This window comes from Gigantopelta aegis, chromosome 9 (assembly GCF_016097555.1).
Source record: "Gigantopelta aegis isolate Gae_Host chromosome 9, Gae_host_genome, whole genome shotgun sequence".
Lineage (NCBI taxonomy): Eukaryota > Metazoa > Mollusca > Gastropoda > Neomphalida > Peltospiridae > Gigantopelta > Gigantopelta aegis.
Window position 1 is genome coordinate 6,647,732 of NC_054707.1, and position 17,510 is coordinate 6,665,241.

Genomic DNA, 17,510 nt, shown 5'->3' on the forward strand with positions numbered 1-17,510 from the left:
TGTTATATTACACATCACCCTGCTACTGTAGTGTAGGTGCATATATTAAACACAGAAACAAATATACATATGATACATGACAAACATTACACATACACGTGGCATACATAATATATTACACTTATATATGTGACAAACATATATTACATATACATGTGATATACATGATACATTACACACATATGCGACATAAATGATATATTACACATATACATGTAACATGCATGATATATTACACATATACAAGTGACATACATGATATATTACATATATACATGTGAAATACATGATATATTACACATATCAGATGAAATATTAGACATACATCTGACATACATGATATATTACACACAAACTGCAACATATATGTTATACACACACATACATGTGACATATATAATATATTACACATACATGGTATTTTACAGACATGAATGCAACATAATATATTAGAAATATGACATAAATGATATATTACATACATGATACATTACAAATACAGGTGACATATTTGATATATTACACACATACATATCACATAGACACTGTTAAAAACAGCAACTATTCAGGACAACCTGACCAGCAGGTTTTATCTTTCAAATACACGATTCTGTCACCACGGAAACCAACACCACTAGAATACATTATACATAGTATTAAGTTAATACATGTTTTCCAGTCACCATGGCAACACATGGCAGACATAATATACACATTCAAAATTAAATACAAGCTTTCCAGTCATCAGAAAGTGAAATAATATCTAACTAGAAATACTCTGTTAAACATGAAATGGACCATCCACCAAGAGTTCAATGATCATTGAGAAAACATTTACAAGTCTGCACCACCTCACTTGCATATTAATAAACACTGTTGACATTGTTGCATACACAATCTGTAATTCACAGACAGGTTTCTATTTAAGCAAAGCAAACATTGCTATATTTGTCAAGAGATATGACCAGTAACAAGCGTTCTGTTCCCTGTCACACTAACTCATTTATTCCAACCTCACCAAAACACTGATGTTTGTTTTCCCCCAAACACCAATTTTCCTGTTACCCCCTCCACACCCACTACACAACACCTGATATTTGTTCCTCTAAATCTCCTGTTTCATGATACAGACATACCAATAAACTACAAATATTGCTTATAAATTATGAGATGTATATATTTTTTATCATAAATAAAACACCCGTCTTTCTTAAAAGACTTCTGCCCTGGGCTCTGTCATTGATGAATGTCAGAGGCTGTGTCTGGGGAGGGTAAGGGTGAGGGTGAGGGTGGAGGGTACACACATATCTGAACCTTCAACGGATACAAACATGATAAAATTGTTTGCATTTGGATTTGGACCTTGATGGCTAATTGAACTCTGATTCAAAATATGCTGATACAACACAGTTTCGCTTGTTTCTCCTGGGAATTCTCTTCAAAACTCTTCACATATTTTGTTTTTACCCCAGTAACCTATTGTTTTGCTACATGAATTACCTGTATGTCACCTGTAACCTAATCAATTTTCAAAAACACACATTGAACTTGCATTCTAATGACAGTATTTCATATCGATACTGTAAGACTAAGCAAAATAAAATATAAAATACAAATATTTTATTGCAAATCATTAATAAAAAGTTTATATGATACTTAATAATGTGATTATCAGAACATGTAACCAAATTCCTTTCGCATTTATTTAAAGTTGCATAACTGACTCGTAAACAAAACAATGGTTACAGGGCCCTGCTCGAATGACTGGCCTGGTAATGTAGAAATCTCTAATAGTCATTTACTGCCATCAATATTATAAGATTCAACACAATGTAGATCAAATATTGAGTTTGTACTCAGAGATCAACATAATCTAGATCAAATATTGAGTTTTTTCTGTACTCAACACAATGCGAAAAACAAATGTTGAGTTTTACTCAATGCTCAACATAAAGCAGATAAAATGTCGAGTTTCACTCATTGCTCAAAATAATTCAAATAAAGATATTGAGGTTTACTCAGCGCTCAATATAAAGCAGATAAAAGGTTGAGTTTTACTCAGTGCTCAACATAATGCAGATAGCAATTTGAGTCACCAAGACAGAAGAGAAACTAGAAAAGAAACAAAAAAGGACATGAAACAGATCATAGACTGGGATAAACTGAACAGAGCAGAGTTGGGTGTCGTATCCTACACGAATGACCCTTAAAACAGGTGTTGTTTAACTTAATAAAGCCTTGAAAACATGGTGTAGCACAGCAGTAACTAGTTTAACACAAATGTATCTGTAAAGCCAGTAAACATAAACCAGTGATTAAGCTGCTACTGTCATAGTTCTCTAGTAATATTGTTTTTAACGTTTTGTCACTGAATCAAAGGTGGGCACATCCCCTCACACAAGGACAGAAAATGTATGTTTTCTTGCCCCACACTAGAGTTTGTAAACCTCCCACCCCCTTTCAGATATCATTCCTTTGGGCTCGAATCGACAGGGGGTCTGACTTCATGAGCGGATGCTGTCTTCACTGAGCAGCATGCAGGATCTCACACCACCTATAATTGTTCCATAGCGGACAGTGGTAAATTTCCCTTCCTGTGCACTGCAGTATGTGAGCATTGTGCCGTTTCCTTCAATAAGGCATCCATTCACACTGAACCTTTGACATGTGGTAGAGCCTAAAATGAAGACCGAAAAAACAATCACAAAGTGAACAAGATACAAAGTGGGGCAGAATCTAGCATAATTGGTAAAGCACTTGCCCGAGGAGCTGGGTTGGAGGAATGATAATCCTTGGGAGTTGTTTTGCAATTGTTTTTTTTTTCTTGCTGTCCTGTACATAGCTTTTGATATACGAGACGGGAAAAAACCTAAACCGAAAACTGGTCCACTGAGAGGATTCGATCCTTCAACCCAAGCACATTATACCCGCACTCTACTGACTGAGCTAGATTAATCAGAAATATCTTAACAATGGCAATAATCTCAGGATTTTAAGTCTCTCTCAACACAGTGCTCGGCTGGAAAATGCCTCTAGACCGAGTCACTCATCTAGAATCTTATCAAGATGAGATACACAACACCTCTAGACCACGTCACTCACCTAGAATTTTATCATGATGAGATGTCAGACGAGACACAGACCACCTCTAGACTGAGTCACTCACCTAGAATCTTATCATGACGAGATGTCGGACGAGACACAAACCGTCTCTAGACCGAGTCACTCACCTAGAATCTTATCATGATGAGCTGTCAGATGAGACACAGACAGTCTATAGACGGAGTCACTCACCTGAAATCTTATCATTATGAGCTGTCAGACGACACACAGACCATCTCTAGACTGAGTCACTCACCTAGAATCTTATCATGATGAGCTGTCAGATGAGACACACACAGTCTATAGACGGAGTCACTCACCTGGAATCTTATCATGATGAGCTGTCAGACGACACACAGACCGTCTCTAGACTGAGTCACTCACCTAGAATCTTATCATGACGAGCTGTCAGACGACACACATACTGTCTCTAGACTGAGTCACTCACCTAGAATCTTATCATGATGAGCCGTCAGACGAGACACGGACCGTCTCTAGACTGAGTCACTCACCTAGAATCTTATCAGGATGAGCTGTCAGGCGAGACACAGACCGTCTCTAGACTGCATCACTCACCTGTTGTCTCGTTATCATGACGAGCTGTCAGACGAGACACAGACCGTCTCTAGATTGCATCACTCACCTGTCGTCTCGTTATCATGACGAGCTGTCAGACGAGACACAGACTGTCTCCACAGCAGCAACGTCGTCTGGCATGAAGACGTCGTCCTTCACCTCAGAGAGAGGCTCCACATTGTTGCACTGGTCCGGTGTCTCCTTGGAGAGACCTGTTGACACGGCTGCCTCCTTTATCTGAAAAACAAACACACAAATTACTCCTTAGTATTATTTATCTAGGCCATATCAAGGTACAACAAGCATTCTGAGAGTACTGCTAAAGAAATACAAATCCACTACTGGGCCCGAACAATTTTCATATCTCCTAAATGTAAGGGCCATAACTCTGTAAACATTTTTTAAATTGCCATGAAAAGTCAAACTTGATGTGTAACATAACATGATAAAGATATACACAAAATTCTAGCGGCATTAAAAAAGTGTGGAAAACAAATTTTCATATCTTCTATGTTCAAGGGTCATAACTCTGTAAAAAATTGACACTTAGACAGGAAAAGTTCTTGTGTGTACTTGTTCTGTTCATCAGATAAAAACTCAAGACGTTTGCGTACCTGTCGAATATATTCCATGCAATCTTTCTTGCACTGCTGTAGTAAATCTGCCTGACCTTTCAACACACGGATATTCCACGCAAAGTTCTCAATGGCCTGAAATATTAAAACAAATGACGTAGTCAAGAAAACAATCACTTTAAATTCCATGTAAAGACGAAGCAATGTCAGTTATGTGTCTGTGCAATAATTGAACTAATAGTTTTTATAATGACATTATCAAGATGACGGTTCATAAAATGTTTTGTTTAATGACACCACTGGAGCACATTGATTTGTTGATCATCGCCAGACCTGTCAACCCTCCCGGATACCGCGGGAGTCTCTCAGTATTTGATCAAATATTCCCACTGCATGGGAGATAATTTCTCCTGTTAAATGACATTTTTGTAACCATAAAAAAAAAAATCGATCCCGTTTTGCCAAAATAACATAAGGGAAGTAACTCATTCTCATTAGGAAAATGTCGACTACTTTCGGTTTCTGAGAATGTAACTGGCCGAATTGTCCCGACTGTTTAACCTTTGCCGAAGTAAGACTTGTGGGATATTTATATTGTTAAAAAAGCACATGGAGTTTATAACATGACGTGTTATTATAATGTTTGTTGTCACTGTAATGGCTACGAAGTGTGTTGCCGCTAATTCAACAGGCTGTGTATTGCCATTCAGTGTTGCCATATATATAACTATCCAATTTAGTTTTAATAACACCTCTGAATTGTAAAATTTCTTCCCACTAGATTACATAATGCAACTATGACGAATCTGAAGTGCCAGAGAATTGACAGCGATACACACGATGCATGTTAAAATCACATGTCACAGCAAGACAATTAGCTATATAAACATACTTGTGTCAGTTAATTTTGTATGTTTGCGCAGTAAAATGTTGGTAACAAGGGTACACTTCAAGAGATTATTTTTGTACAGTTAATAAATGTTGTGTTTGACATAAAGTTACTCACGGAAATGGGTATAATTCCGGTAAATTTCACACGATGTACGTAATGTGGTTTTACTTATGATTAATGGAAATACAATATTTATTGCATCATTATAATGATTTTAAATAAGTACCACGTCACTGTTCCTCATAATAGTAAAAACTGAATATTAATTTACAAGATTTATATAAATTTGTCTTGGGTACTTAGCTACACTAACCACAAATGATGATGTAACGTAACCTGAAAGGCTGTAAGTGTTAATACTGTAAATGTACTAATTCATTTTTTAATTTCTTGTTCATGTTCTTAAAATTTTTTGATAAAAGAGTTATTTAAACAAAAAGAAGTATTAAATCATAATAATATTTAAACTTTAAAAAAATTTAATAATATATATTTTTAATTAATTTCTTGTATTTATTTATTTTTTTAAATGCCAAGATCTAAGGTTAAGAAGTATATATGACATTATGTAGTGTTCATATAACTTATTGTAATATTTTTTTTTTTTTAAATCTTGCGATTTTGGGTTAAATTGTGTTAATTAAAAAAATCTCCTGCTTTTTCAACACACACCTCCTGCTTTCTCTTGACTAAAGATTGACAGGTTTGATCATCGCTTATTGGTTGTCAAACATTGGGTAATTTTGACACAGTCTTAAAGAGGAAACTCGGTACACGTTTCCATTAGTAGCAAGGGATTTTGTATATGCATCATCCCAGACAGGATAGCACATACCATGGCCTTTGATATACCAATTGTGGTGCACTGTCTGGAACTGTGATGGTTTATAAACAACACAGAGTGAAATCTAGTCATTGTAAACGTGATGCTTAATAAGAAACAAAGAGTGAAATATAATTAATATCTGATGAAATAAAGAAGTCAACAATTACCTTTGTGACTTTCTTTCCCCTTAGTCCGGCCTGAGTACAGTAACTTTCCAACTCTTCATGCCATTCCATGCCCGCTCGCTGACAGTGCAGTAACTGGAAGGTTAATAAGTTTGTTAGGTTTAACACCACCTCTGGATCACATTCATTAATTAATTGTCAGCTACTGGATGTTAATCAAAATCTATCACCATTGTGAGATATAGAATGAATGAATGAAAGAAAGAAAAGTTTTATTTTACATTGCACTCAACACATTTTATTTATGGTTATATGGCGTCAGATATATGGTTAAAGACTACACAGATATAGAGAGGAAACCCTCTGTCGCCACTTCATGAGCTATTCTTTTCAATTAGCAGCAAGGCTTTTTTTATATGCACCATCCCACAGACAGGATAGTACATACCACAGCCTTTAATATACCAGTAGTGGTGCACTGGATGGAACGAGAAATAGCACAGTGGTCCCACCGATGGGGATCGATCCCAAACCGACTGCACAGCAAGTGAGCACTTTACCACTGGGCTACGTCCCGCCCCTTGGAATGAATGAATGGATGTTTAATGACACCCCAGCACAAAAATAACGATCGGCTATTGGGTGTCAAACATGGTACGTACATCAATATGATTATTTCCATTTGAAATAAAAATTGTATCATTATGTAAAACAGTGTTAAGAGCTGTGGGAAACACTGTGAGGTATAGATACGGCAATTCCAACCAGAGGGACATGTTTTTTTGTGAGGGCCACACCTTACAACGATGACTGATTCTATTTCTCGCCCATTTAATTACAGTAACAAAACATGAACATTTCACCTACAAATTCATTTAATCATATGAGATAACTTTAACAATGAAACAAAAATATAAAGTTAAAAATATTAATTTGTTTGGGATACATAATTCAATAGAATTATGAAAAACTTGGATGACGTCAGACGTATTTAGAAATCATCTAACCCTGGAGGGCTATCACTGTGAAAAAGCTGGCTAATTCAGTCCAGTGGACAAGAAAAAGAGTTTCTCATTTTGGGTGCGAGACAGTACCTACAAGTCTTATGGGCTACTCTTTTTGTTTAGCAGCAAGGGATTTTTTACATGGACCATCCCACAGACAGGATAATAAATACCACTGCCTTTGTTGCACCAGTTGTGGAGCACTGGCTAGAACGAGAAATAGCTCAATGGGTCCACTGACGAGGATCGATCCTATATCGATTGTGTATCAGGCGAGCGTTGTACCATTGAGCTATGTCCCGACCCCCAACAACTAACGAGTCAATGCCATCAGTATAACAGTGAAATGTGTACCTCATCTTCGGACTTGTACAACAAATAACGAGTCAATGCCATCAGTATAACAGTGAAATGTGTACCTCATCTTCGGACTTGTACAACAAATAACGAGTCAATGCCATCAGTATAACAGTGAAATGTGTGCCTCATCTTCGGACTTGTACAACAACTAACGAGTCAATGCCATCAGTATAACAGTGAAATGTGTACCTCATCTTCGGACTTGTACAACAACTAACGAGTCAATGCCATCAGTATAACAGTGAAATGTGTACCTCATCTTCGGACTTGTACAACAACTCAAACTCAACTCACCTTTTCATAAACAAGGTCTGACGTCTCAATTAGTACTTTGCATTCATTTATGAACTGAAATTGAAGAAAATATTTACATCTGAAAATGGAATAAAATATAAGGTGTAAATGTGGGTGTTAATTGTTTTCCAAAAAACAAAAAAGGCAAGTTCTACAATGTCATAGCATCTTATAAACTATACTAAAAGGCAAAAGTTATTGTGACATGGATTGTTTGGAGTAATAAATTTGTGAATGGATTTATGGATGTAAAGCAGAGAAAATGTGCATGAAACAGCTCGAAGAAATGCAACCGAGCAGTTGTTGCAGCAATTGTATGCTTTGTGCAAGAAACATGGACTATTCGGGAGAAATCCTGTCGTGTTCACCATAAAAGGCCACACATGCAGGTGCAAATCATTGCCACTCTGTGCAGTCAGAAAAAACCCATTAGTGAACTGTTTGATGCAATTTCGTCATGCCACACCTCAGTGAAAATGACAGATGGCGAGTCATAGGGATGCTTGAATCTGGGACCTCACAGCGTGACATCGCACGTCAATTCAACGTCCCTCCAGCGTTTAGTGACCTCAATGAGACGACGGTGCCAGGCCTGTATCAATGCTCAAGGTGGACACACTCGCTACTGACTGTGTGTACTTCACTCTGGACCCCCTCTAGTGATGTGGCTCATTTGCATAGGACAGGTGCACCCTTTTCATGGACTATTGCTCGCTTCCATACCTTCGGACATTTCTCTTTCCATATTACAACGTTTCATACACGGCAGTAAAAACTTATCATCAATTATCTTTGTCTTTTGTGTGTCATAATAATAACTTTTGCTTTTTAGTATAAAATATCATATACATTACATTATCTTAGGCCAAACAAATAAATAGGTGTGTTTCCGATTGCATCCCCCCCCAAAATTAGGGTAGGTAGGTAGGTGGGTTTTTTTTTTCTCCTTAATGTGTGTGTACTTATATAACATTATCTATAAATAATATATATGGATTTGTGGCATAAACAGATGTTTAAAATATCGAAATAACCTGTACCAAGGCTATGTTTGTACATTCGGTTACTTCCGTGACCAACCAAGCTGTTCGGTGGTAGCTAATCAGGGGAAGGAACTCTATTACAAAAGCTTTTCCATAATTTCTCGATGTTTTTCGGAAGGGAATTACATGTGCAAAATGTATCGTATAATAGTAGGCCTATGTAAACAATGTGCAAGGAAGGAAATACTCTTGTTTTGTGATGTTGTCCTCTTTTATTTTTACTTCTTTTTATTATTTGTGGGGTTTTTCAGTTCAAGAGAAAAAAAATTAGGGTCGGGGGGGGGTGTGTGTTAAAACTAGGGACGGTCGGTCGACCAGAAACACACCTCTTTTTTTGTTTGGCCTTAGTTTTATGCACTTGAGACATACAAGGATTCAATTCACAGCCACAATCCAAAATTTGAAATGCCTCCATTCATTAGTGAACCATAAAAGAAGCAAAGGGATACATATATACCAAACATCACATAAGACTGGGGTTTAATATGTGCTTCATTTCAGTCATGCACAAATAGCACTCAAAGACTGAGTATACGTAAATACTAAATAATTGCCACTATGAACTAAAATATGTTATAGAAATGTCAACTCACATCGTCAAACGACAGCAACGCTTTCTTGTGAATCTCCGGCAGTGTGCCTTGAGCTTCCAGTGATGGATACTGGAAAAGGAAAATATGTTTTTAAATGCCCAAGCACCTTGCATAATTGGTTGTCCAAAATGATCATCACAATGCTGCATCTTAGTATTTACTGGTAAATGAATGAATGAATGAATGAATAAATGAATGAATGTTTAACGACACCCCAGCACGAGAAATACATCACTATTGGGTGTCAAACTATGGTAAAGGCAAAACTAAAAGTGATGATCACAAGGGCGAATTATGCTTTAGGTAAGGAGGTTTCTGAAACAACATGTAAATGTTTATAATTTGAAATTATAAATTTTACATGGACATCAATTTAGATCTACGTGGTGGGGTTGGGGTTTTTTAGCCGGGGGGTTTCCGTGCAACTGGGAAACCCCCCATAATCCATCCCTGGATCAACATCAATATAAAAATTCAACAGTTAAATAACAACAGAGTGTAAAAATACACATGAATGAATGATGACTGAAGACCGTGCTTCACTGCAGCATGTCACAGACACTTTACAAAGCATACAGCAATGTTTAAAGTAGTTTCAAACCCCTCTAAATAAAACATGAATTATGTGGAATTAAATGTCTCGCCTACGTTTTTGGTGCACTGTGATGAACATCCATAGGTGCACGCTCGCTTGAGGTGCTTGCGTCGCAGGATCGAATCACCTCAGTGGACCCGTTCAACTGATTGGGTTTTTTCTTGTTCCAACCAGTGCACCACAACTGGTCAAAGGCCATGGTATATGCTTTCCTGTCTGTGGGAAAGTGCATATAAAAGATCCCTTGCCGCATTAAGAAAATGTAGTGGGTTTCTCTATTGTCAGAATTACCAAATGTTTGACATCCAGTAGCTGATGATTAATATATTAATGTGCACTAGTGGTGTTGTTAAACAAAACAAACTTTTCCATAGGTGCAACTATAAACCAAGTTTCATTGACCTAGAACTTATAGTTTGTGACAAACTGATCTAAACGTAAAACTTTTAATGTCAAACTAACGCAAGAGTTGACCGTGTCACCACCGCTGTTAGAAAAGTTGACCGTGTCACCACCGCTGTTAGAAAAGTTGACCGTGTCACCACCGCTGTTAAAAAAGTTGACCGTGTCACCACCGCTGTTAAAAAAGTTGACCGTGTCACCACCGCTGTTAGAAAAGTAAAATTATTTTTGCATAACTTTTAATTTCGTAAATGCGAGACAACAACGCAAGTCTGCCATTTTGAGGGTCCATATTTTGACACTCTAAAAACACCCCTGCCACTGTTTACACTTAACAAATCTAACAGTGCTTACATCGCCTCTCATTATGTACGTCAGTGTGACGTGCTCTACAGTGTGGTGTATCCGCGTTGCTAGGAGACGGATGCACTGTTTGATGTTAGCGATAGGAGACAGACCACATTTCTCTTTGAAATTGGACAGAGCGAACTGAACGTTGTCACGGAGATCGGTTCCTTCTCGTAACGGCTGAATAGCAACCTGAAGAAGAGGAATCACATATTAATGTTATGGTGATGACAATGATTTACCATAATTTGGGGGAAAACTGTTTTCTAAAATAACACCAATACCATATTACATGAATACTGCTTCTCACTAAATTTAATTGGTGCTTTTTATATTTTTGAGTAGTATACATAAAGAAGCAAATCTAAATTATATCCGGTTTTGTAAACAAACATATCTGGTTTTATAACTGACTTGTGTACGGTAGATAATGTGAGGAGTGCTATGAAAATGTGGAACATATTACCTGACAAAAAGGTAATTTGTGAAACGAAATAAAGCAAACACAACACTCGTCCTTATTTTGACATGCTACTGTTACTTTAAATTTCTGATAAAATCTCACTTTGAATGTTTCATCGATGCTCTTCACTCCGATGGACTTCATACTGGTGTAATCTCGGGATCGCTTCGTCTTCTTCGACAAACCTCTCTTGGAAGACTGAACAATGAAAAGTAGAGAAACCACGTTGTTTTTCATTCAAAGACTACCAGGAACAAAGGAAATGGTTTATTTAACGATGCACTTATTTATGGTTATATGGCGTCAGACATTTGGTTAAGGACCACACAGACATCGAGGGAGGAAACCCACTGTCACCACTTCATGGGCTTCTCTTTTCGATTAGCAGCAAGGGATCTTTTATATGCACCATCCCATAGACAGGATAGCACATACCACAGCCTTTGATGTACCAGTCATGATGCACTGGCTGGAGCGAGAAATAGCCCAATGGGCCCGAAAAGTAAAGAAACCACATGTTGTTATTCATTCAGATACTACCAGGTGTTAAATATTTGTGACAGTTTGTCTAATTTGTTACAGCAGGGATCACACTGCCAATAGCCAAACAGCTAATTTTTATACAAAGTGGCTACATTATTATAAAAAAAACTGAATTATCGCATTCATCCATTTCATATTTAAACTTAAAGTCCAGGGACCTAATTAACTAAGCTTCATTGCATTTGTCCTTGCAAGTCTTTTTGCATTGCAAAGTGCGATTACAAAGTCACCAGAGTTTACTGAATTAGGCTCTGGGTGATATTTCAAATTCAAATACACTACATTATAAAGTCTGCGTAAACAAAACATGCAGAAAGCATGTGACCTTGAGAATTGACTTCAAAAATGTTGGCGAGAAGAAAGCGAAAACTACGTACCCCTCCTCCTCGTTTGTTGGTTATTGAGACGTGGACAAACAGAGTACAGTTGGAGAGAGGTGTCCCGGTGTTAGATAACAGTCGTATGTGTCGGTAACCTGTGAAAATAACAACTATTATAATATACCAAGATATACTAAGTAAAATATAATATATCAATATGCAGTCTTAGCCAGGAAAGGTGTGTGATCACTCACTCTCACTCCCGCTCCCCTCACCTGGAAAGTTTTAGAAAATTGATCGCCAAGCAATAAACCGTTCAGTACAATTTACTTGGAACTCCATGTGATTGCTAGCCTAGCACAATTTCAGGAAACTGATCTTTGGATTGTCTTGATTTTTTTCATGGTTAAGATTGAATAGACTTTTGTCTTCTTCTTCTTTTTTTTTGGGGGGTGGGTGGGGTGGAAGACACCAAAAAAAGAAGTACGGTGTGCAAATATTAATGAATAGCCCCTTATTAATGTGATAGACGGCATGTGTATACATATAACATCACATAAATTATTAATGCTTAAAAATCCTGAGTGTTTTTCAAACCACTGACTACAATTTATCACATGACATGAAGTCAATACATGGGTCCATAAAAATAGAAAAAACACAAATGCCAAACAGAATGGTGTACTAACATACTGTCAAAGGGAATGGTGTGCTCACCTGTCAACATACTGTCAAAGGGAATGGTTACTCACCTGTCAACATACTGTCAAAGGGAATGGTGTACTCACCTGTCAACATACTGTCAAAGGGAATGGTTACTCACCTGTCAACATACTGTCAAAGGGAATGGTTACTCACCTGTCAACATACTGTCAAAGGGAATGGTTACTCACCTGTCAACATTCTGTCAAAGGGAATGATTACTCACCTGTCAACATTCTGTCAAAGGGAATGGTTACTCACCTGTCAACATACTGTCAAAGGGAATGGTGTATTGCCCAATGAATTCGTCTCCTATATATTCGTCATCTAGAACAGCGAAACGAACAAGAGCCAGCTCTGGAAGGTTCACTTGAAACTCAAAACTCATATCAAATATTGGGTTATAGCCTGAAATACAAAACTCACATCAAATATCGGGTTATAGCTGAAATACAAAACACACATCAAATATCGGGTTATAGCCTGAAATACAAAACACATATGAAAATTAAAATTGTTTTAATTATCATTGGTCTGTCTCTCATTATGACTTGCCATTTACACGGCTACGGTTTTGGAGACCCAAATTACTGAAATAAAAATAGATATAGATATATATTAATGTCCAAAAAACCCGATACCAATACTCTGAGTGACTACTGAAGACAAACCAAAATATGTTGCATGTTTCAAATATATATGTTCATGAGAGTAATGTTTTAGCATGTCGGGAACCAAATTTAATTCCATAAAACCAAAAATATATCAAACCACTATTTTATTTCCATTATCCAAATTATAAAGAAAATTAAATCAACTTTTCTTGGTATAGTTTCTTTTGGACATCAGTATATATATACTTCATGAAAGTATGGCGAGATCTTGAAATTATTAATCCCCCCAAAAAAGACTTTTTCCATCTGTACTTTACTAGGTAGATCACACATAGAATAGGTGGAAACAGGTTATTTGATATCAACTGAACACATTCATTTGCATTCACTTGGTGTCAAAGCGCTATATCTCACCGTTATGTGGCATGGTTTTCGTCCTCTCCTCTGCGCAGTCTGCAGGGATCCCAAAGATCTCTATCCGTATGTACGGGTCTGTGACGTCGCCCTTCGAGGCCGAACCCTTCGGCTTAGGGAAGTTCTGACCACTGATTATCTGCAATGATCAACACTCAAGTACAGGCCTCCACAAATACAAAATTTACTTAACCTGAAAAGGTGTTATGCAAAAACAATTAGCATTACCTATTTTGGTTTTTAATAACTGTATTTTGTATTATAAAAAAAACTAAATAAAAACCACTTTGATAACTGTATTTTGTATTATAAAAAAACCTAAATAAAAACCACTTTGATAACTGTATTTTGTATTATAAAAAAACTAAATAAAAACCACTTTGATAACTGTATTTTGTATTATAAAAGAACTAAATAAAAACCACTTTGATAACCGCATTTTGTATTATATTATTTGTTTCTAATTTTCATTATTATTCATACTTACCTAGTACTAGCACAACAACAATGCTATACGACCCTGAGTTATAACCTCCACTGCAGAATTATCTCCCCTTGCCGGATGTATAACCTACACCCACGCATGGGTAGACCGTATATCCTCGTTATCGATTCAAAGTCCGGAATGACTGAATAAAAAAAGACCTCCCTCGGGGCGGGTGGGAGGTAACGGTTGTTGTGCTATTACTAGGTAAGTATGAATAATAATGAAAATTAGAAACAACTTTTCTAATAGTCTTATTCAACTTACCGTAGTAGCACAACAACAATGCTATAACAGACGTGATATAACAACGTTAAAGCACGAGAATTTAACATTAAAGGGTGGAGTAAGAAAACAAGGAGGACTTACCCATTCAACCAATAGTGTTCGTCTCAAGTAATGATACAGTGAAAAAGCAACCCACATCATACGAGGTATAAAATGTCAAAGTGACTTTTAAATTGAAGAACTACAACCCCAATTAAAAGTAAACCAAGTTAACAAGGTGAGGAAACCCGCACACCAAGTAATGGTAAAAGACACTCGACTGCCTCAGATAGTCAACCATCCACCCCCCACTCTCCAAACAGGAGGTGGAGAACTATCTCCCAGAAAGACTGCCGCTAGCGACCGGACGAAATAAGGGTCGCCCCCTACTCGTGGCCCTGCGCACCAAAACGACTTGCTGCCCTGCAATGACTGATTGAATCTGCCGAGTTCCGTCCGGACCAACAGCCATATCACGGAAATAAAACCGGTCAAACGTGTGTCGACCTTTCCAAAACCCCGCACTCATGACCTTGAAAATGTCCAAAGAATCATGGAAATTAAGGGAAGCAGAAATCGCCCGAATCTCATGAGGTCGAACGGAGAAATTCCGCAGAACATGATCACCCGCCTTCTCATATGCCAGTTTGATGGTTGCAGCAATCCATCTCGACAAAGCATTCTTTGTAATGTCTCCCGGTTGGCGCGTGAAAGAGATAAAGTGTTTTGCGGGAGATTTCTAGTACGCTCCAAATAGAATTTCAAAGCCCGCACTGGACAAAGAAGTCTATCAGAATTATTCGCAGAAAGCGTACGAGATAAACACTGAATGATGGCCGGAGGAAACTCTTTTCCTGGCACCTGGTTCTTAGCCACGAAAACAGGATCAGTATGTAACGTAACTGACCCGTCCGTATTGTAATCCACCAAATCATGCAAAAAAGCATGAATCTCACTAATTCGACGGCAAACCGCTAGTGAGACCAGAAACAATGTTTTCCATGTCAAATGACGAAGACTGGCGAATTTCAAAGGCTCATAGGGCTTGCCTTTGAGTGCATGCAGAACCAGAAAAATATTCCATTTAGGCAAAATGGAAGGCTTCTCAACCGTGTTTTGCAACGACTTAAGCAAGTCATGCAACACGAGATTCGTTGAGAAATCTTGACGTCTATACTGCCTCAGAGTAGTGAAAATGGACGACCGGTGACTTCTCACTGTTTGAACCTTCAGCTGTCTTTCTTGGACAAGAGTCAGAAAGTACTCAGCTAAGTCATTAACAGTAGGCGACAAGGGATCCACGTCCCTCTCAGTCGCCCAACGAACCCAAGCGCGCCAGTGACACTGGTAGACCCTCTCCGTAGACTGGCGCTTCGAAGAGGAGACGAGCTCAGCAACCCGTTTAGAAAAGGCTCGGTTTCGGAGGGAAACCCCGACAACAGCCACGCGTGAAGTCGGGAAACCTCCGGCTTCGGATGCCATTCTGTCCGACGCAGTCTCTGACTGAGTAGATCGGGTATCAACGGCAACCGCACCGGCTCCTGTACTAAAAGTGACAGGAGCGGAGGAAACCAGGCTTGAGCTGCCCAACTCGGGGCTACGAGTGTGACATGACAAGGTTGCTGTCTGATCTTTGCCAGAACCTTGCCAAGCAGAACTGGAGGGGGAAAGGCGTAAAAATCCAGTCCCGTCCAGTCCATGCTCAACGCATCGTACTCCAGTGCCAGTGGGTCTGGTACCGGCGATACAAACACTGGCAACTGAATATTCAGGCGAGTGGCAAACATATCGAGTTGAGGACTCCCCCACAACTGAAGAATTCGATAAACCACCGTCCGGTGCAACATCCACTCCATCTGAACTGGGGAACGACACTCAAAGTGTCCACCAAGACGTTCACGGACGAAGGAATGTGTTTGGACGATAACACCACTCCCCAATTGTCGCACCATTCCAGAATCTCCAAAACCGCAAGACTCAATGACAGGGATTTGGTGCCTCCCCACCGATTGAGGTACGCAACAACCGACGTGTTGTCCGACCTCAACAAAATTCGACGATGTCGAATAACAGTCCTGAAATGGAGACAAGTGCGACGCACTGCTTCCATCTCCAACAGGTTGATGTGACGACTCCTCTCTGAAAGAGTCCACACCCCTGACAGATGTTGATCCAAAAGGTGTGAACCGAACCCCTCGAGGGAAGCATCGGTAAACAGGACCAACTCTGGAGAAAGTGGGTGTAAAGGAACGGCCTGGGACATACACTTGTCCACTAGACACTCTTGGATCGGAAGAATGAACCAAGGCCCCAATGGTATCACCAAATCCCAGTTGAGACCATCCCACACTTGGGACAAATGCCATTGAAGCAGTCTCTTGAACCGTCTGAACTGCACATTCAGCGCCGCCAGCGATTTGAGATGGCCTATCAACACATGGAGCGTGCGCACCGACGCACTTTGCTCCACCAGAAGACGTTGCACCAACGTCATGAAATTTTGAAGTCGTGAATCCGTCAGAAGAACGGACGCCTCCACAAGGTTGAAAACCACCCCGAGATAAGTGAAAACCTGTGTTGGCACTAATTCCGACTTGACCCAATTGGGAATAAACCCCAATCGGAGAATCATGTCGATCACGAACTCCACGCCCACGAGACATGCCGTCTGTGACGCCGCCGGAATTAACCAATCGTCCAGGTAATTGTGCATCCATATACCCAACAGATGTACACGCCCCACCACTGCCTTTACTACCCGAGTAAAGACGTGAAGGCTTGTGGCCAATCCGAACGGCAGAACTTGAAACTCGTAAGCTCTGCCGTCGTACTTCCAAAAATCCCGATGGATTGGAACATGCAGGTAAGCGTCCTTCAAATCGATGGACGCCGCCCATTCCCCCACCTGAAGCAAAGCACGAACAGACTGAACCGTCTCCATCTTACTAGATGGAATGACGACGTAAGA

At 39.0% G+C, this 17,510-nt stretch overlaps 1 protein-coding gene across 3 annotated transcripts in view; it reads right to left on the minus strand.

The window, feature by feature from the left end:
• Window positions 1-206: 206 nt before the first annotated feature.
• Window positions 207-17,510, minus strand: part of LOC121380405 (inactive phospholipase C-like protein 2) — a 169,690-nt gene continuing 152,386 nt past the window's right edge. For 2 of the 3 annotated variants that reach the window (XM_041509200.1, XM_041509201.1), the window contains exons 17-27: window positions 13,792-13,930; window positions 13,025-13,171; window positions 12,119-12,216; window positions 11,301-11,396; window positions 10,742-10,927; window positions 9,391-9,459; window positions 7,755-7,808; window positions 6,139-6,231; window positions 4,293-4,388; window positions 3,746-3,915; window positions 207-2,677 (exon numbers count right to left, since the gene is read on the minus strand). In XM_041509200.1, coding sequence (XP_041365134.1) covers window positions 3,760-3,915; window positions 4,293-4,388; window positions 6,139-6,231; window positions 7,755-7,808; window positions 9,391-9,459; window positions 10,742-10,927; window positions 11,301-11,396; window positions 12,119-12,216; window positions 13,025-13,171; window positions 13,792-13,930 — 1,134 coding nt within the window. In that variant the 3' untranslated portion in view covers window positions 207-2,677; window positions 3,746-3,759. Of the gene's footprint in view, window positions 2,678-3,745; window positions 3,916-4,292; window positions 4,389-6,138; window positions 6,232-7,754; window positions 7,809-9,390; window positions 9,460-10,447; window positions 10,928-11,300; window positions 11,397-12,118; window positions 12,217-13,024; window positions 13,172-13,791; window positions 13,931-17,510 lie in introns of those variants that run through there. The other variant, XR_005958929.1, reaches the window with a different exon arrangement.